This window comes from Petaurus breviceps, unplaced genomic scaffold (genome assembly GCF_028583685.1).
Source record: "Petaurus breviceps papuanus isolate PSGF00001 unplaced genomic scaffold, PetGlider_PUasm1.0 208, whole genome shotgun sequence".
NCBI classification, from domain to species: Eukaryota; Metazoa; Chordata; class Mammalia; order Diprotodontia; family Petauridae; genus Petaurus; species Petaurus breviceps.
Genome location: NW_027185852.1, coordinates 19,367,552 through 19,389,119, shown reverse-complemented (window position 1 = coordinate 19,389,119; position 21,568 = coordinate 19,367,552). Strand labels below are relative to the sequence as shown.

The 21,568-nt window shown below is 40.7% G+C and overlaps 1 protein-coding gene across 1 annotated transcript in view; it reads left to right on the top strand.

Moving 5' to 3' along the window:
- Positions 1-1,638: 1,638 nt before the first annotated feature.
- The window catches only part of LOC138165179 (complement component C8 alpha chain-like), a 105,883-nt gene continuing 85,953 nt past the window's right edge, over positions 1,639-21,568 (top strand). The window contains exons 1-3 of the mRNA XM_069093310.1: positions 1,639-1,803; positions 12,274-12,376; positions 21,247-21,391. Coding sequence (XP_068949411.1) covers positions 1,703-1,803; positions 12,274-12,376; positions 21,247-21,391 — 349 coding nt within the window. The 5' untranslated portion in view covers positions 1,639-1,702. The remainder of the gene's footprint in view (positions 1,804-12,273; positions 12,377-21,246; positions 21,392-21,568) is intronic.

The window sequence follows — 21,568 nt, the reverse complement described above, 5'->3', positions numbered from 1 at the left end:
GTGAGAGAGGGCTGTTGGGTAGGACTAGAGGCCTGGTGATTACCCCATCCATCTCTTCAGTTCTTAGGCTCTGTGTTGCTGTGATGTTTGTGACTGGGCATTACATTATTGCTTGCTTCTACCCAAAGGAATCTCTGTGGTCCTTAGGGCAAGTGGATGCCTCCATGAATCTGCCCCAAAGAGTAAGGGGGTATGCATTATATGTAGAGTGCACTAATCCACATGTAGGATCACAAGATTTTGAGAGGAAATGCTCAGTTCAATCAATGATGCCCTCAGTCAGCTAACTGAAGAGTCAGCCAAGACCTACAGAGGAGAAGGGATTTTCCCAAATGACCTCAAATCCAGCCTTTTCCAGTGCAGCTTATTGACTTGAGATTTGAGTCAGCTGGACACATGCAACTTATCTGACTCAAAGGCTAGGTCTGGTTGTCTGACTGCTGCCCATCAGTGAATCACTTTGAAAGGCTAGGCACTTATTCAGAACTTTCTAGATGTCATCATGGCTATATTTTTCTGCTTTTCATCTGGATAGTTTCCATTCATTTAATTCAACAAGTTGCTTCTGTGGCAAACACTGTGTTAGTCAGCAAAGGTATAAAAGCCATCCCTGCCCTCAAGGGGCTTTTAGTCTATCAAGGATGACAGCACACAAAGTCTAGGGGGAAGAATTGGACACATGGGGGCTTTTTGGTTTGTTTGTACATTGGCCATCCCATTGAAATGTGAGCTTTGTGAAGGCGGGGTTCATGCTTTTTCATTGATTTGTATCCCCAGTGCTGACTTAGTTCAGAATATGATGTGTGGTAAATTCTTAATAAATGCCTCTTGACAGATTGTGTATATAGGGAATTCTCATTTGAATTAACTCCCTCTATCGAATTCAAGTCAGAAACTTCACTGCAATTATGGCCTTAGAGAGTCTTCTAGAGCATCATAAGCTTAGGTGACAGCATGGGTCAGACGTGGGGTTTGAACCTAGAGAGGCCTGTTCTCTATCCATTATGCCACACTGCCTCTCCACATAAAATATATAGATAGTAAATACAAAGTGGTTTCAGGTGTTTGGAAGAGCAGTGACACCTGGGGGGACAAGCCTCGTGTTTAAAGCCTTGTGCTTGATGCAGTGAACATGTCTATATTGATCTAAGAGAGAGACAGATGGAAGGGCAGAGAGACAGAGACAGAGACAGGAGAGAGAGACAGGAGAGGGGAGAGAGACAGAGAGAGACAGACAGAGAGACAGAGAGAGAGAGAGAAACAGAGAGACAGAGAGATGGATAGAGGAGAGAGAGAGAGACAGAGAGAGAGAGAGAGATGGAGAGAGAGAGAGCAGACAGTCTTTTAGGACTTTCTGTTGTTTAGACTTTTGCCCTCATGAGCTGAGATAACCCCCAATCTTTGGAAGCTAAAGTTGGTTTAAAATTTCCTCTTGCTCAATGGCTATGTCACTCAGGGCTTTTCCAAAGGCCAGAAGGACAAGAGCCTTTGGTGAGCTTGGGGTACCTGATGAATCAATTGTCCTAGCAATGATTAACTTTGAGAGGCCAAGCCAATGTCTTCTGGTAACTCTCTATTTAGTGGAGACTTTTCAAGGGTAGACCCTGTAAAATTATTTTCTTAAAAGGCAAACAAATCTCAAGCCTTCGTACCAGTGTAAAAGACACCTGTTTAATCTCTTCCACTGTCCTCCTTCAGAACAATGGGGCCATGGCTCCTGAATGGGATAATGTCCTTGACCTTCCTTGTCTTTTGCCTGATGTCAGACCAGCACCTTGCAGCAGCCCAGGACAATCTCAGGAGGTAAGTCAACTTCTCCTCTCCCCAACATTCCATATAGAATTGTCTTATCTTTGGTCCAGAGAAGAGCTTGAGCTATGCAGAGTGACATGACCACCAGATTCATATAGTGTAGGGCAGAATGGGAGTTCTTGTCCAAATTATCACTAGTATTCTATTTTAGAAGCTGATTTTTTTGCCAAAGGTATCATGAGTGGAGACAATATTTTGATTTGTATGAATTGATTCTTGCCCAACTAATGTGATCTTGGGTTGAATTAAGAGCTCATAATATCCTGGACTACTGCCATGATAGTAGTGTTATACTAGAGGTTCTTAACCTTGGACCTCCAAGGGATTCATGGAAAAAATTCAGGGAGTCAATACAGGGAAAAATTACAATTCTATTTTCACTAATTTCTAAATGAAATTTAGTATTTCTTTAAATTACTTCAAAACATTGGGGTCCATGGGCTTCATGAGACTTTCACAGGGTTCTGTAGTACAAAAATGGTTAAGAACTCTGACTCTGCTTGGTCAGATCACATCTGAAATATTGTGCTCCATTTAGGGCTCCACTTTATAAGAGGGGAATTAATCAGCTGGAGAATATCAATCAGTCAATCATTTATTGAGTACTTCCTTTGTGCCAAGCCCATATGAAATGCTGGGGATGCTAACATTTAATGTAATGCATCCAGAGGAGGGCAACCAGCATAGTGAAGAATTTGCCTCTGACACTACCTATGCCACCTTGGGCAAGGACCTTAACCTCCTAGGCCTCACTTTGCTACTTTGTAAGTTGGATTAGATGGCTTTCCTTCAGTTTTAAGCCTTGGATTCCGCCATATTGGTTTTTACCCCACAATTATACAGTACCTTAAATTTAGCAAAGCACTTTCCACAAATTATCTTATGGGAGCTTCACAACAACTCTGCAGTGTTATTCTCCTTACTTGGCAGATGAAGAAACTGAGGATCATTGATTTGACTTGCTTGGGGAGTCTGGCTAGCAAACATTGAAGGCAGGGTTAGAACCGAAGCCTTGTCTGGTTCAGATCTGGTGCCCTGTTCGTTATGTCTCATGGCCTCTTGCATGAGGATTGTTGGGGGATTGGAGGATTCCATTGGCCTGGAAGAGAGAAGGTTCAGGGGTGATATGAAAACGGATTCAAAGACTTCAAAAGGTTGGGTCATGTGGAGGAGCAATTTGACTCATTTGGGTTGGTGCTTGGCTTCCTGGCTGCCCACAAAGCAGAACTGGGAACAATGGGTAGGAATTGCAAAGGCTATAGAGAGAAGAAAAGCCTTCTGTCCACTAGAGGGATCCAAAGGGGCATTGGGATGCCTGGGAGGTGGGGGAGGGGGGGTTCTTTTTCAAGCAGAGCATGGAAAACCTCCTTTCCATTATGCCTGGAACACACTCCCTCCTCATCTCCATCTTGAAAATCTAGTAGCTTCTTCAAAAGTTCACCTCGAATTCTCCATTCTCCATGAGGTCTTCCCTGATCCCCCCAGATGCTCATGCTCCTTTCTTACCTTGTTTCTATTTTCTTTTTTTTCTTTTTTAAGCAATTGGGGTTAAGTAACTTGCTCAAGGTTACACGGCCAGCTATTATTTCTGGGTGTGGTGCTAAGTATCTGAGCCCGGATTTGATCCAGGTCATCCCGACACTGGAGCCGGTGCTCTTACTCGCTGAGCCACCTGGCCGCCCCTTTGTTTCTATTTTCTATCTTTGTATATTGACACATATGCAAATGCATACACACATACATACCAACACACATGCATACTCTTCTTTTAAAAAAAATTTCCACTTAATAGTATTTTATTTTTTCAAATTAACATGCAAAAATACTTTGCAATGTTCACTTTTATAAGATTTTGAATTTCAATTCTTTTTCTCCCTCCCCTTCCACCTCCTACAAGATGGCAAGCAATCTGACATAGGCAATCCCTGTATAATAATATTAAACTTATTTCCACATTAGTCATGCTATGAAAGAAGAATCAGAACCAAAGGGAAAAACCATGAGAAAGGGAAAAAAAGAGAGAAAATAGTCATATTGTCTCTTCTGAATGAATGTAAGTTCCTTGTAGTTAATTGGGATATTTATTATAATAACTAAAAAGGGTATATGAAGGAAGACATTATCTGCATCCAGAGAAAGGACTGATAAATCGAATTATGACCAGAATGATTTTACATATATATGCATATTTGTGTCTATGGTAGCTCTCTCCAGAGTGGGGATGGGGGAGGGAAGAAAAAGGGGAAAAGACATTTACATGATAACTTTATTATATATTTAAGAGGAATAGCAAGTTGTACGTAACAGATTCGCAGTTTCATGTGCAACCATCTTTGTTTAATCCTACTATGTTATGGAAATGCTTGTTTTATTTCATAAATTAAGAATAAAATAAATAACTTTTTTTAAAAAAAGAATATAAGTTCCTTGTGGGTAAGAACTGTTTCACCTGCTGTTTAATCAATGCTTATTGATTGATTGGTGATTTGGAATTTCATGTTAAGGCTTAGGTTGTACTATACTGACTTTGTTGCCCTTCAAAGTCACCAATTGAGATTCTATAATTCTGTAATGTTTTTGTGACCATTTCTTTGGTTTGAATATCGTAATCTGGAGTCAAATTCTTCTTTTTTGTTCTCTAGGTCCTATTGATTCATATTGGTAACATACAGAACATTTATTTATGCTTTACACTTTATGAAATCACACGAGCAAGTGTGCACACGCCCACACCTACACACACACACATGCGCACACTTTATCTTGTCACCCTTGCAATGACTTCTGATACAGGAAATGCAAGTATTTTTAGATGAGTAAACTGAGGACTAGAGTAGAGGACAGTCTTGCCCAGCATCATGCAAGTTAGGAGGTAGAGTTGAGACTTGAACCCATGGTTTCTGATTTCAGCTCCAACACTCTTTCCTTTCCACGAAAACCTTCCACTAAATAATGTTTTGCCTTGAATCGGTCATTCCATATTTCTTGTTTATAGTATTTTAAAGCAGTTACTGTGCTTCAAACTGAAGATTTTTGACTATCAATCAACATGAGCAAGTATTTATTAAGCTCCTTCTATGTGCCAGGAACTGTACTAAGTGCTGAGAATACAAAGACAAACATAAAAAGGTGCCCGTCCTAAAAGAGTTTACAATCTATCAATTAAGCAATCAGCAAGTCTGCTATAAAAACAGAAAGATGGCCTCAGAACCAGGAAGATCCGATTCAAGTCCTGCTTTACACAAACACTGACTATGTGACCTCAAGTTAATCATTTCAACTCTTGGTACCCAGGGCCACTCTCTAAGACTCTAAAGTATAGAGAAAGTCACTACTCACATCAGTAGAGAGTGTCCTCCTCTGGGGCTTCTGGATACCATGAAATCACAAGTCCTTTCCCTATGTGCCTAGCTGGGCTCAGGGGATCCAGAGAAAAACATCAAGCAGTTCTTGCTCTCCAGGAACTTGACTTCTGGAAATATTCTATCTAATTAACCAATCAACATTTATTAAGTGTCTACCTACTATGTGCCAGGTATTGTGCTGAACCCTGGGGGTATAAAAAGAGGCAAAACATGGTCCCTGCCCTCAAGTAGGTCACAATGTAGTAGATGAGCTTAACTCTATGGGGCATTTCTCTGGTGCTCTACAGTAATAAAGACAAGTTTTCACAAGCATCATGTCATTTAAACCTCACCGCTCTGGAAGGAGGCAAGGCGAGCAGAAAACCCCAGTGTCTCAGTGGTTAATAAAAGCCAGCTAACCTCTACATGGTGCTTTACAAAGTGGCTTTGTGCATGATATTACATCTGAGTCTTCGAGGGAGACTTGTGGATTAGGTCTGGCATCATCAAATGAGAGATATTAAATATCTAGGCTTACAACATACTAGTAAACTAGTAGTAATAATAATAGAAATTTTAAGACCTAGCATTTTAAATTTTGCAAAGCACTTTACAGATATTATTTCATTTGGTCTTCACAATAGCTTTGGGAGATAGTTGCTAATATTATCCCTATTTTACAGATAAAGAAACTGAGTCAGAGATTAAGTGACTAGACCAGGGTCACACAATTAGTAAGGATCTGAAGCAGATCTTTCTGACTGCATCTGGCACTCTGTTCATTAGGATACCCATCTGCCTTTACACTGTAGAGCAGGGACCAAGACTTCATTTTACTGTTCATTGCCTACCACATATATGCTCAAACACATACAAATTTTTATATCATTATAACTTTTGTATTTTATAACAAGAGATATTTCCTTTTAGTAAGAATTCAATGAAAAAAAAAGGAGCCCATTTTCTACAACATTTAATTTGCAACTTGTATTTAAAGCAAATACACTTTAGGAAAAAAAAATCGGAAAATTCATCACTAATAATGAGAAGACGAAGGCCAGGGAAGCTGTAGTAAGGGAAAACCTTTGCCGAGATACACTTAATTATAAAAGCTTATTATTGTAATCCCTTTTGAAAATGAACAAAGAGTCTCAATATTTGATGAACTTATCAAACAAGACAGGCCCGGAGAAGAGGCGCATTTTAAGTCCAGGCAGAAGGGGAACCAATTAAAGACTTTGCCCAGTGCTGTGGGAGATAATCAGCAGCTCCTTTGTCAGGGAGGAAGAGAACTCAGGCAGGCTTAGGGTGGGCATGTGGGGCTAGAGCTGGTCTGGAGGGCGGCCTGGCTGATCCTTTTTGCCGTCTTTAATGGGAGAAAATGATCAGTGGAACCAGTGGGATTGCTGCCAATCGATGGAGCTCTCTTCCATGGCTGACATGCTTATAGTAATCAGGGGTCTTCTAGAATCCTAGGAACAGATTCGAGGACAGAGAATGTTAGAATGCAGAAGGCAGCATCTAGGAGGGGCCTTAGACTATTGACTAAGAGAGGTTAGGGACTTATCCAAGATCACACTGCCAAGGATTAGAGGCAAGATTTAAACCCACACCTTCCTGATTCTAGGTCCAACTGCTTATCTACGTTTGTACAAAGTTGTTTTCACATTGCTTCTCCCCAGTAGACCCTCTGAGGACAGGGATTGTTGTTTGCCTGTCTTTGCATCCCCAGTGTTTAGCACCATGGTACCTGGAACACAGTAGGTGTTTAATAAATGCTTGTTGACATGAGTTTCCTGTCTAGTGTAGTTACACTCAGATTCCCATGCAAACAGCATGAAGGAAGGAAAGGGAAAGAATATTGATTTTTTTTATTTTTCTTTCAGGCTCATTGACTTTGAAGGTTAGCTATGGAAGGCAGGGATAAGACTGTGCTTGAAGATTGTATCTATACTCATTCAAGGACTTTTCCTTGCTTGCTTTGGGGAACAAATGCTTTTTGAAAACTTAGCTTGGCCATGTAGTGAGTAAGCGTGCCTATGGATTTTCTTCTGTCAAATCCTTTGTATCATCTTGACAATTTCATTGTTCAAATGTTTACAGATGCCTTCATGGAGAAGGGCTCCCTCATTCCCCTTCCACTTAGTGGGAAACAATGAGGAAAATGGAATGTGGATCTTAGCCAGTGGGTTGGGGAGACACATTTTCTTTCTTTTTTTTTTTTTGCGCCTTTTTGGAGGGCAATTGGGGTTAAATAACTTGCCCAAGGTTTCACGGCAAGTTTTGTGTGTGTGTGTGTGTGTTAAGTGTCTGAGGCCGGAACCGAACTCAGGTCCTCCTGACTCTGGGGCCGGTGCTTTACTCACTGTGCCACCTAGCCACCCCGAGACATTTTCTTAAGGGGTCAGGACATTTGCTTTATTCAAAAAATTTTTGCCACTTAACTATACTTGGTGGGGCTAGGATGTCCAATAAAGTGAAATATAATAAGAATTGGTAGTATGATTGATGATGGGAACAGTTTTGAACTCTAAAGTCAGGGACTGACACTTAGCAGCTGGATGGTTCATGGGTCAGTCCCTCCCACTCTCTGACCCCCAGCCCAAGCCTGTGAGGAAGCTGGGTGAGCCATTCTTATGCCCTTTTTACTGAGGAGAAAACAGAAGTTCACTCAGACAATAACAGTAACAAACATGGGCATTTCTGTAACATAAAACACTTTAGGCATAATATCTCAATGGACCCTAGCAACAGGTCCAGGAGAGAAGTACAGCATCCTGCATGGTGGGAGGTGTGATCTGAGCCTTGAAGGGCCCCAGGATTCTAAGAGACAGAGTCCAGAAGCCCCAGGTCCTTCAGCTGATCCTTAAGGCTTGTGTCCCTCGGGGGCAGGCTGGGCATTTGCAGAGGGGCTCTGTGGTGGATGTCAGCGACTCCCCAAAGTGTCTGCTTTCAGCTTTGCCCATTCTCTGCTGGGGATGGATTCCTGTGTTTGCTTTTGTGTAGATATCATGTCACAAAGCTTTTAAATCCACAGTGACAAAGTTTCATTCCACCTAAGCTTTTGGTTACATCCCTTAATGCTCTTTCCCTCATTTTGACATCTTAATGGGGTCTCTATAGACTTGAAATGACATCCTGACAATTCTACTTGGATGTGCTGAAATATGCCAAAAAGCAATTCCTCCCCTGCCTTATCAGATTACCAGTTTATTCTTAATTTTCTCTTTCCTATAGCAACATATTGTAGTGGGGAAAGTGATTATCTTGGAATCACAGGACCTGGGTTCAAATCCTGGCTACCCCATTTATTTCCTGAGCACATTTGGTCATGACCTTACTTCCTTGGGGATCAGTTTTCTCATCTGTAAAATGAGACCATTGCACTAGGTGACACCTTTCCAGCTCTCAATCTTCGCGGCAAGGATTGTTTGGGTTTTCCCTCCCGGTCTTGAGGGTTTAGCACAATGTTTGGCATGATATTCATAAAGTTGCTTTAGCTCAAAGCCTGGCACACAGAAAACACTAAATAAATGTTTGTTCCCTTCCCTCATCCCTGCTTAATATATGCTTGTTGAATTGATTTGATTTGAATATCTTATAATCTTAATAATAATAATTTTACAAATTTTATAAATAATTAATAATAATAGCTAGTGGTTATAAAATATTTTCAGTTTGCAAAGGGCTTTAAAATTTTGGTCTCATTTGATCCTCATAACAACCCTGAAAAGGAGGTGCTATTATTATCACTGTTTTACAAAGGAGGAAATTGAAGCAGATAGAGGTAAAGTGATTTGTCCAGGGTCACACAACCAGAAACTGAGTCTGGATTTGAATTCCAGTCCTCCTAACTCCAGGTCCAGTGCTCTGGCCACTGTGCCATTTACTTTAGGATTATAGGAGCTATGGTAGCTAGGTGGGGCAAAGGGCAGTGCCCTGGAGTGGAGTCAGGACTTCAAATCCTGCCTCAGACACTCACTAGCTGTGTGACCTAGGCTTCACCTTTTTCTGCCTCAGTTTCTTCATTTGAAAAATAGGGACAATAATAACTTCTACCTAATAGAGTTATGAGGATCAAAAGTGATTATCCATACAAAATACTCCACAAACCTTAGAGTGTTATGTATATAAATTCTATAGCCCCTTCGTTATTATCAATATTATTATTTATTTAGAGCTGAATGACATTAAAGGCCAATACCATTCATCCATTCCCAGATCTCAGCTCATTCCTCTGTTTTAGAGCAGAGTGGGAGTTTTGAGGAAGCTGCTGGTGCCACAGATTGAGCCCCAGGTCTGGAGTCAGCGAGATCTGAGTTCAAATCTAGTTCCAGACACTTACTAGCTGTATGACTCTGGAAACATCACTTAACCTCTGCCTCAGTCTTCGGCTGCAAAATGGGGGTAATAATAGAAACTATCTTGAGTGGCTGCTGCAAGGATCAAATAAGATATTTGTGAAGCTCTTAGTGCACCTGGAACATAATAGGTACTCAATAAATGCTTGCTTCCTCCTCTTAGAAGTCATCGAAATAAAAGGTTATTTTTTCCGTTAGAAGGTAAGCTCTCTGAGGGCAGGGCTTGCTTTGTTTGGGGCTTTGCTTCTTTTATTAGACAAATGCTACCCCCTTTCCAATCTTTATTCATTCCTCTTTTAGTCTAAAGAATGGAAATGACAATCTTTTTTACAAGAATCAGTGTTCAAGGTAGAAAGGCACCTTAGAGATTATTTAACCTAACAGCCTCATCTTATTTTAATTTATTTTCATTTAATTTTATAGTAACATAATTTCTTTATATAAAGGCAACAGATTTTTTTTTATCTAAAACTAATGAAATGCAGTAGGAAGAGTGTCTGACTCTTCCTTTCCTGAGTAGGCATGCTGCCCATTGTCGCCGCATTTCCCCTGTGCCCCAACTGGCAGGGTGATCATTTGGCTGTGATCTTTTTTGCTTTTTGGAGGGCAATTGGGGTTAAATGACTTGCCCAAGGTTACACGGCTATTTTTTGTGTTAAGTGTCTGAGGCCAGATGCGAACCCAGGTCCTCCTGGCTCCAGGGCTGGCGCTCTAGTAACTGTGCCACCTAGCCACCCCCTCATTTGGCTGTGATCTTGACCTGGCTTTTTGTTTTTTTGTTGAGTATAGTATTATAGGAGCCACAGCACCAGAGCAGGGAGGGACCTCACAGATAAGGAAAGGGAGACACACAGAAATTACTTCTCCAGGGTGACATAGTTAGTAAGTAATAAAATTAGGATCGGAACCCTTCCTTGCTCCTGATCTAGCATTCTCCTCACAGCATCAGTAAACTGTGCTGTTTTTTTTTTTTTTGCTTTTTTGGAGGGGGGAAGGTAGGGCAATTGGGGTTAAGTGTCTTGCCCAAGGTCGCACGGCTAGTTTTGTGTTAAGTGTCTGAAGCCGAATTTGAACTCAGGTCCTCCTGACTCCAGGGCCAGTGCTCTATTCACTGCACTACCTGGCCACCCCATATATGCTATTTTATATTCTAATCTCCCAAATTTGCATTTCCACTAGTTGTTCATTTTTACCACCCCCCTCCCTAGAGAATATACCTTTTAAAATCTCAGTCTCCAAAAAGAGTCCTAATTGACCTACTTTGTGAGCTCCCTATACTTTTGAGTGGAATGTTTAAACACACACACACACACACACACACACACATATACCCACACTCTTTCCTATTTTCCCATTCCCTACTCTTAGCCCTTGGCTCAGGGTCCTGCACATAACAGGTGTCTAATAACTTAATCATCCACTTGTCAAACATTTAGTAAGCATCTACTGTATACCAGGTGCTAGGGATGAAAGGAAAAAAAAAGAAGCTCCTGACCTCAAGGGGCAGTAATCCTGTTAAGAATTTATGAGCAGATGAAATAATGAAATAATCAATGAATTAATGAAAGAACAAATAAATGAATGCTTCAAAAAAAGTTGTGATTCTGTTGACTCAGTACATGAAAATCAATTTAATTACTCCCAAATAAACCCCAAGACTTAGGCTGATACAGGCAGTTACAATTTGACTTGTATTCCAGGGTGGAATATGATTAGCCCAAAGCAGAAGATTCTTCATTTGAAGTGGAAAGAACATTGGTTTTGGATTCTAACCTAGGTTTGAATTCTGGCCCTGCCATTTATTGACTGTTTGACTTCTGATGATTATCTTAGCATCTCTAACCCTCTGTAAAAGGGGTATAGCAGTATTTGTACAGCTGCCCTCACCCAGCAGCTGTGAGCAGAGTACTTTATAAACCAAGGGCTAGGGAGAAGGGAGTAGTTCTTAAACTCCCAATACTCCAAATACTTCTCACTAGGGAGAAGGAAGCTGGTCATTGCTGTTGTCATTCATTAAAGGAAACACAGACACACACATACACAAACACACACACAGTCACACACACAGACACACGCACACACACCCTCAAAAGCCTGCACAAATCCCTGCTGTTAATTAGCCTGACCTTTCAATGGCCATTTTCCTTCTCTGCTCGGTCCCTTTTTCTCACCTACAGCAGCAGCCCTTGGTTTCCTCCATGTTTCCACTGTGGCCTCATGGAAAAATCCCATGACTTACAGTTAAGAGGACCTTCTTTTTGAGTTATGACTCAGCTCCTTCTGAATTGTACAAATAAACATACAAATAAAAAAAAATTATTTATACAATTTGGAAAGAAGTTTTCCCTCTTGCACTGTCAGTATCTGCAATGAAATCATGACGATCCCACAAGTTCTTCAGGGGCTACTGGGAGACCAGACAAGAGACCTGTATACAGAGCTTTGTATCGGCAAGGCTCTAGACAAAGGAGCCACATGGGCTGTATACAGTTTATTTGCTTATTTTTATTGCTATCAAGTCAACAGGCATTTATTAAACACCCACGATGGGACAAACACTATGGTAAGGACTGGGAATAAAAAGAAAGGCCAAGAGTTCCTGCCTTCAAGTAGTTCATAATGGAATGGGAGGACAATGTGTACACAATGGGGTACAGCTAGAGAAATAAGGAGAACAGGAGGCAGCGGTCATGGGGACTTTTTGAAAGGTCTATTGAACTGACTTTCTTTGGTATGGTGGTGTCTTTTCTCTTTAGGCGAATAGGGCGGGCAGATCAACCCTCAACTCCCTCCCCAGTTGCTTGTCAGCTTAGTGAATGGTCAACATGGACCGAATGCTTTCCATGCCTAGGTAAAAAGGTAAGAATTGTGATCAATATCTAGTCCATTGGCCATGGTTTTGCTTTCAAGATAGTAGAATAGTGGAGGGGGCCTGAGAACAGGAAATGTCAAAGCTGAAATGAATCTTAGAAGATAGACTGTTAAAAGAAACCTAAGAATATAGAAAGTTACAGATGGATTCACATGTTAGAGAAGAACATAAGACGTTGGAGCTAAAAGGAATCTATTAGCAAATAGAATGTTACAGGTGGGATGGACCTTAGAACAGGGGATGTCAGAGCTGGGAGCAACCTTTGAGCATAAAACACATTGAAGGAACTTTAGAACAACAACAGCATTAGCATTTTTATAACAGCTTTACAAATAGTATCTTATTTGTTCCTCCCAAGCCCTAGGAGGTAAGCGCCCTTATTATTCCTATTTAACACATGAGGAACTTAAGGCAGACAGACGTTAAGTGACTTACTCAGAGTCACAGAGCTAATAAGTGTCTGAGACAAGATTTGAACTTAAGCCTTGCTGACTACTGGAGAGGACCTTAGACCATAAAATACTAAACTTGGAACAGACCTTAGAGCCTAGACTGTTAAAGCTGGGGGAGGGTGGGGCTCCTCAGAACATAGATTGTTAATATTCAAAAGTAAAGTATCTTAGGATATAGAGGGTTAGAAAAGAGAACAAATGTTAGTGTAGCTGGGTTAATTCTGGGGTACCCTAGTCCCAACTCTTACTATCACAGATGTTGAGTCACCAAAACTTCAGGATCCTAAGGGTATACCTTAGAGGTCAGGGGTGATTCTCTAATGCCATTGGCTTAAGTATGCTTCCCCCAAAGTTATTTGCTGAGAATTAATTTAGTAATCCAGCCTTAATAATAGGGTTGAAACCACTACCCCTGTCCCCCCAGCATCAGAGATGGTAAGAGACCTGTTCAAGGTCACATAGATGGAATCTGGGTCTTGGACCCAGGTCATCTCTTTTCCACTTCTATCTTCTTTCCATTGTACTTTGAAAACTTGGAAGTGTCTGGATATGAGCTATAATAGTTGGTATATTGAGCCCCCTCTAAATGACCTTTATGATTACTTCCAAAGCTAAAATTCTATGGTTCTGCCTTATTAGTAAGACTTGACAGAGGAAAAACAAACTAACAAACAAACAATGAACCAATGGGAGTGGTCCATGAGAATTCTTGGCTCAGAAAACTTCCCTTTGACAATTTTAAATGTCAGAAAAAGGCAACAGGATTAGTTTTGAATTGGGCAGGCATTTAGCTCAAATGGCTCTTTGAATTTTGTTAAGAGTCCAAGTTACTAGACTGGTAGATGAAGAGAATGCTATAAATAGAGTTTACCTAGATTTTAGCAAAACATTTCAAAAATCGTTCATGCTATTCAAGTGGAAAGGAGGAAGAAACGTGGGTTGAGTGATAGTATAATTAGATGCATTCAGAGCTAATTGAATGGCTGGACCTAAAGAGTAGTCATAAGGTTTCATGTTAACTTGGAAGGAGATCACCAGTATAGTGTTCCAGGAATCTGGGCTCTGCTTTAGACTGGTTAACATTTTTATAGATAACTTGGATGAAGTTACAGAATGCATGCACATCAAATTTGGCAGAAGACACAAAGACGGGAGGAAACATTGATAGACTGAATGACAAAGCCAAGATTCAAAAAGATGGTGACAGGCTAGAACATTGGGCTGAATTTTAACAAGATGAAATTTAATCAGTACAAATGTAAAATCTTACAGTTGGGTACAAAAATCAACTTCATAAGATGACTTAGATAGCATTTTATCTGGGAAAAGAAGAATCAGGATTTCAGTGGATTCAGTGGTGAGTGGCGTTTCATCATGTTGCATGATAGCCAAAATATGAATCTTAAGATGCATAAAGAGAGACATGGTATGTAAAACTAGGGAAGTGATGGTTCCATTTTACTTGGTCCTTATTATTTTACATCTGGCATACTGTATTGAGTTCTGGATGCCATATTTTAGAAAGGGTATTGATGAACTCAAGAATGTCCAGAGGAAGACAGCCAGGATGGTTAAGGGACTGGAGTCCATACCACATGAGGATTGGTTAAAGTAACTATAAGGGGGTGGTATTTAGCCCAGAGAATAAAATAATTAGGGAGATATCATAACTATTTTCAAGTATCTCAAGGGCTAGCACTTGGAAGATGGATTGGCTCCAATGTGGTCGGCAGGATTGGGAGCAGTGGATCAATTCATAAGTATTTATTATGTGCATACTACATACTAGCCAAGTACAGTGCTAGATTCTAGAAATACGTATTTGATTCTATCCAACTTCCACCCATTCTAGTCTAGGTTATAGGATCATTATAAATGTAGAGAAAGAAAGACCTCAAAGGTTCAGCCCCTTCTTTTTATAATGAGGAAACTGAGTCCCCAGGAAATCAACTGACTTGCTCAATGTCCCCCAGCTAGTAAGTGACAAAGTCAAGATTTAAACTAGGTCCATTCATTCCAAAGCCATGTCCTACAACCCTAAAGGACATATAGAATATCTGAAGCTTTCCTTATAAAAATAACTTTGTTAAAACTCTCATTTCCTCTGACTTTCCAAACTACTTTTTCTCAATTGTTGCCTTTGGAGATAACTCAGATGAAGGGCTTACAGTTTGGATCATAATTGAATCACTTTTTCCTGGAGCTAATAAGACTGACCTTTCTTTAGAGTGACATTTTTGTATTTATTAAGCTCTGGCCATTATTTCAGTGGAATACAGCCAACGTTCTTTTACACAGTAATGTTCTTTCTCTCAAACTACCCCACCAGAGATAAGCATTTGGGCAGAAGAAACTAGAAGGTGAAGAGGAAATTAGGTTTCAGAATGACAGAATCTCAGAGGAGGAAGAAATTTCAGAGACTTTCTAATCCAAATAATACCTGAACATGAATCTTTTCTACAACACCCCTGACCAGTGGTCAGTCAGCCTCCACTCGAAGACCTCCAGTGATAGAAAACTCACTACCTCTTCTTGTTACCCATTGAATGTTTCAGTGGCTTGATTTGTTAAGAAGGTTTTCCTGGCATCATGTATACATTTTTCTCATTACAATTTCCAATCCATGTTCCTGGCTCTACCTCTGGGGTCAAGGAAAATAAATCTGAAGTTTTTACCATATGATGGCCCTCCAAAGACAGAAATCTTTCTCCATTCCCCTTCACCCAAGGCAATCCCAGTCACTTGAATCAATTCTTATGATTCATGATCTTGAGTTAGGGTACTGGGCTGAAGTGGGTCAGATAACACTGAATAACAATAAATGTAAAGTCTTACATATGAAGTCTAAAAAAATCAATGTCACAAAAGAATATGAGAGACATAGCTAAGCATCAATTTATTTGTTTTTGGGGGGGACTTTTTTAGTTTTTTTTGGAGGGGAGGGCAGGGCAATTGGGGTTAAGTGACTTGCCCAAGGTCACATGGCTAGTTTTTGTGTTAAGTGTCTGATTCCGGATTTGAACTCAGGTCCTCCTGACTCCAGGGCCAGTGCTCTTTTCACTGCACCACCTAGCTGCCCCTATGTTTTTTCTTAAATGCATTGCATTGATACTTTTTTTTTTTACATTGTCTAAATTTTCTCCTTTATCCTCCACCCCATAACCTTATAATCAAGTATTTTTAAGAAAGAAAAACAGAGAGGGAAGGCTTGGTGGTGCAGTGAATAAAGCACAGGCCCTGAAATCAGGAGGACCTGAGTTCAAATCTGACCTCAGACACTTAACACACACACACACACACAAACACACAAACCTAGCTGCTCGACCTTGGGCAAGTCACTTAATCTGCCCTCCAAAAAGCAAAAATAAATAAACAAACAAATAAATAAAAAGCAGAAAAAGAGCAAGAAGAGAAAAAATAATCAAGAAAACTGATCGATATTTTAAAGAGTATCTAAAAAAAAGAAGGGGATAAGGGTTCATTGAGTATTCACCCGGGTAACGCAGCCATATACTGTGCTAGAAGATTTATAGATGCTATCTCAGCTGATCCTCACAATCACCCTGGGAGATAGGTCCTCTTATCATCCCTGTTTTATAGTTGAGGAAACTGAGGCTCAGAGAATCACTTTTCCCAGGTCCACATAACTATTAAATTTATGAGTCCAGATTTGAACTCAAGTCTTCCTGACTCCAGGACCAGCACTGAATTCATTTAACAGGGGTCCACGGATAGATTTCAGCGGGTCCATAAACTTGGATGAGGAAAAATTAAATATTTTTACTAACAACTGAAATTTGTTATTTCTTTTACCACGAATAGAGGCAACAGATATGTTTCTGAGGAAGGATCCTTGGGGGTCCCTAGTGGGCCTAAGGACACCCCCCCCCAAGTAAAGAACCTCTGGTCTAGAAGAAGGTAACCAGAATGGAAGGTGTGATCAGTTAGATAAACTAGGGATTTTTAGATCAGAGAAGACTTGAAGACTTGTCTCCTCTTCCCCTTCCTCCAGGCCAATCCCTGCTCATTCTCCTCAGCTGCCATCAGAGAAGGAAAGAGATCATATTGTTGTCCCATGGGATGACTGTCAGATCTGACTCCTCAGTCAGGATGTAGCAGAGGCCTGGGAGTGGCTATGGAACATCTGGGCATGGACTGAAGTGAAGAGCAGGGCCCTCCATTAAACACGTTTTGGGTCAGGGTGTAGTGCAATCTAGAAAATATTTATTCACTCAAGTCAGCTGACAAACATTTATTTAGTGGCAACTATGCATAGGCACTGTGCACATATTAAGTGTCTATTCTATGAATCAATTAAATGCATGTGATGTATGCTTCTTGAAAGAATGGCTGAGTGATGTATATGGAGGTGTTTCACAATCCTCTATCACACAGAATAAACATGGTAAATATTTTCTGTGATGTATGTTTTCTTTTTTTTAAGCAATCGGGATTAAATAACTTGCTCAAGGTTACACTGCCAGTTATTTCTGGGTGGGTGTTAAGTGTCAGAGCCCAGATTTGATCGCCAGGTCATCCCGACACTGGAGCTGGTGCTCTTACTCGCTGAGCCACCTGGCCACCCCTGTGATGTGTGTTTTCAAGTGTGTTGTGAAACATCCTATTCATCTCACACAGTTAGAGAAAGAATCAGAGACAGAAGGAATTATTCTAGACTCTTGTGCCCTGCAGGGAATGTTCCCCACCAAGAGCTGTGTAGTCTTGTCCCTGACCCCCTCATTACCCAGGAAATAGTTTATACCCATTCAATTGATTCATCAGTGGGATTTTTCTGGGCCATTGCCCAGCCTTGGAGGGAGGAAGGCTGATAACCCAGCCCCTATACAGGGATCAGGCCTTTATTTATCACAACAGGGACAGGGAGTGGATGGGTAATTAAAATATGCCCACAGTCCCAAATTGACCATTAGTTACAACCTCCTACTACACAGGTTATAAACCTTTTTATCACGGCTGCTTAACTAGGAGGCAAATGGATGACTTTGAACTTCACCTCCTCTGCCGTTCTCTGCTTACTTGGCTAATGAGCAGTGAAGAAGCCAGGAGGCGGACAAAGGGAGAGAGGAAGAGGGGAGGGTCTGGACAAGTACACCATTCACCCAATGGGCCCTGGCATCACCCTGGCATGGAAGCATTGCCGTAGGAGTCGAGAGAAATGTTCTGGTGGCAGGAGAGTCTGCTGGGTCAAAGAGAACATGCATCCCATCCCTCTCCTGAATTTCTTCTTACATCAGTATTAGTGCTGGCAATACTTACAGCAATTACAGTATCATTTTAATAATACCAAATCACTTTCAGTAAGTTCAATACACAAGCATTTATTAAGTGCCAACTTCGTACAGACAACTGCCCAGCACAGAGGATATGAAGAAAGAGGTCTCTGTCCTCATGGGGTTTACATTCTAGACCTTCCATAGAATAAAAATCCACATCCCACTGTTTTCATTCGGTGACAAAAGTCAGTCATTTTCTCTACTCAGGCAAGAGATTCACAAGTATAAAGAATAATGGAAGGCAGGGAGTTGTCCCAGAAGGAGTTCTATTTAGAGACTAAAATAATGTAATAATAAAAATAAAAAATGATAATAATAAATAATAGTAAAAATATAGAGTGCTTCATATCAGTATTTGATTAGAGATACATTGATATATAATCTCTAAAGAAATGGTATTGTCTCATTTGGGATATTTATGGGAGGGCCCAGCCCTGTGATTTCATTCTTCCCTAACTTCCTTCAAGACCCAACTTTAATCCCACTTTCTACTGGAAGCCTTTCCCAGTCCCTCTTATTTTGGGGGACTTCCCTCTGATAATTTTTTCCTCTTTATTCCGTCTGCGGTTCGTTGGCACAACTGTTTGCTTGTTGTGTCTCCTGTTAGACCGTGTGCTACATGAGGGCAGGCACTGTCTTTCGACTCTTTTTTGCATCTCTAGTACCTAGCACAATACCTGACATATAGTCTAAAGGTTTATTGACTGACCAATGACTTCTACTGATCATAGAAGCTCCCTGTACCGATGCAGATCAGTGATTCCTCTTTGGCTTGTGGTCTTATAGAGTTAAGTGGGAAGCAGTGGTTCATTCTGTGACTTGTCCATGATTACACAGCCAGGATGTGTTAAAGGGAAGAGGAGAATCCAGGTTTTCCTGATGCTGAGTTTGGCTCTCTAGACCTCTGCCATCACCCTGACTGTCAATAGAAACAGCTCACATTTCTCCAGAGGTGGCATGGTATAATGAGTTGTGTGCTGGCCTCAGAGCCGGAAGTGCCTGGGTTGGAACACTAAGTAGGTAAATTCTCTTCTCCAATTATCAGTTTACTCAGTTCCAAAAATGAGTATGTGAGTGCAGCTGTTCTACCTAGCTCACAGGTCTATTTTGAGGCTGAGCAGAGGTATTCTATATAGAAGACTCTGCCAACTTTTTGGAGGGGGGGTGAGGGGGAGAAAATTTGGAACTCAAAAGCCTGTGGAACTGAATGCTGTAAACTAAAAGTAGAAAAAAAAATTAAAAGTGCTCTCTAACTATAAAGAGGCAGTGTGGTGTAAGGGAAAGAGAAACGACCTTGGAGGCAGAACAGTCTCAGTTAGCCCCAACCCTGCCCCATCTGATGATGTGATCATGACTCAGACACTTAACCTGAGAAGCTGTGGCAAAAAAAAGCTACTCATACGCATTGATAGAGAGAGTTTCCTCACCTGGGAGTGAAGCCACAAGTTCAGATGAAGTAGACAGATATGGAAATGGAAATACTCAAATGATCTATGATCCAGCCAGGTGGCACAAGAGTGTTGGTCCTGGAGTCAGAAAGACCTGAATTCAAATCCAGCCTCAGACACTCACTAGCTGTATGGCCCTGGGCAAGTCACCTAAGCTCTGTCTACCTCAGTTTCCTCATCTATAAAATGGGGATGATAATCTCATAGGTTTGTTTTGGGGATAAAAAGAGATAACATGGATAAAGTGCTATATCTAGCTATCATAATCATCATCAGTGCGTAATATACCATTTTTGGTTTCACTTTGTATCTTGGAATGAAAATTCACATTAATGAGATCATAGATCTATCTGACTATTTGAATTTGTATTAGTAGACATACTGTTTTTACCTCTATCTGTCTATGAGTTATTATTCCATAGTACCTTCTTCTAACAAAGAACTGTATATCCTTTACCAAAAAGTCAGTGAGGTTAATAGTACAAGAAGTGTTATCCCATTCTGGAGAGGAAGAAAGACTTACCCAAGGTCAAAAAACTAGAATATGATGGTGTCAAGACCACAAGCCAGACTTTCTGACTTAAGGACTTAGTACTCTTTGTATGACAGGGTCTCTCAGACATTTACTGCTTGGACCCTAATTCCTTGGATATTCACATTCTGTCACTCTGGAATGCAATTCAACTCCAGAAATGTTTTCTGAGCCCATACAGAGCACTATGCTACCACTGCAGCATGTATTTATATATAATCTATTTCATATATATAGCATACACTTATATTTATTCTATTATATATTTATAAATATTATATATTTTTACATAATTTATGTATAATCTGTGAAGAAATGATATTGTCTCACTTGGGATATTTATGGGAGGGCCCAGCAGTGTGATTTCATTCTTCCCTAACTTCGTTCAAGACCCAACTTTAATCCCACTTTCTACTGGAAGCCTTTCCCAGTCTCTCTGGAGCCCCTTGGAGCCCAGGTGCCAGAGCACGATCATTTTTCAAGGACTTCCTCAACCGAGGTCACAATAGTCTTACAGTGTTGGAGGCAGGGAGGTACAATGGAGGAACTTTGGCTCTGGGGTCAGAGGACATGGGTTCATATCTGCCCCCTCTTGGTTATCATTTGTGTGACATTGAATAAGTCAATTATCCTCCCTTGATCTCAGTTTCCTTCTCTGTAAAATAAGGTGGTGAGAGTTGATTACCCCAAGGTCCTATCTAGCCCTTGCCCTTTATCCTATAAGTTATCTTATGCTCAGAGGGAGGGTAGGTGACTTGTCCATGTCATATAGCTGGGAAGTATCAAAAGCAGGATTTAAACTCAGTTATTTTTTACCTCATGACCAGAATTCCATTCATTGTCCCATGTTGCCTTGTTACTAAAATTATCCTCATAGGAATAGAAATTGTAGGAATTTTACTTCTTTTCATGTATTTCATGAGTATTTGCTTCTCTAGTTCCTTCAACTAATGTCTAATTCCCCCCTTCCCAACTAGACTCCAGGCTCACCAAGGGCAGGGACCATGTTTTAATCATTTCTCTATCACCTGGAGATCCTAGCACAAGACATTGTATTGTGATACTAGTTGATTCATTCTTGTTGTAAAATGAAAAGATACAGAGAAATTCCTGGATAAAAATCTGGTTTAGCATCGATACAGAAATCTCCTACAACCATCCAACTTTGGGGGAAACATATGCAGTGGTGACCTTTGGGATGAGGCAGCCTGTACCAGCCCTGAAAGCTGCAAGATGGAAGCCCAGTGTGGCCATGATTTCCAGTGTAAAGAATCAGGTGAGTAGGACACAAAGAGGGCTGAGTAGGTACAGTACAGCCTCTCTCTGTGTGTATAGTACATCTATGTATATGCACGTATACACACATGTGTCTATGTATACACACATGCATATGTTTATATACACACGTGTGTGAGTGAGAGAGAGAGAGAGAGAGAGGGAGAGAGAGAGAGAG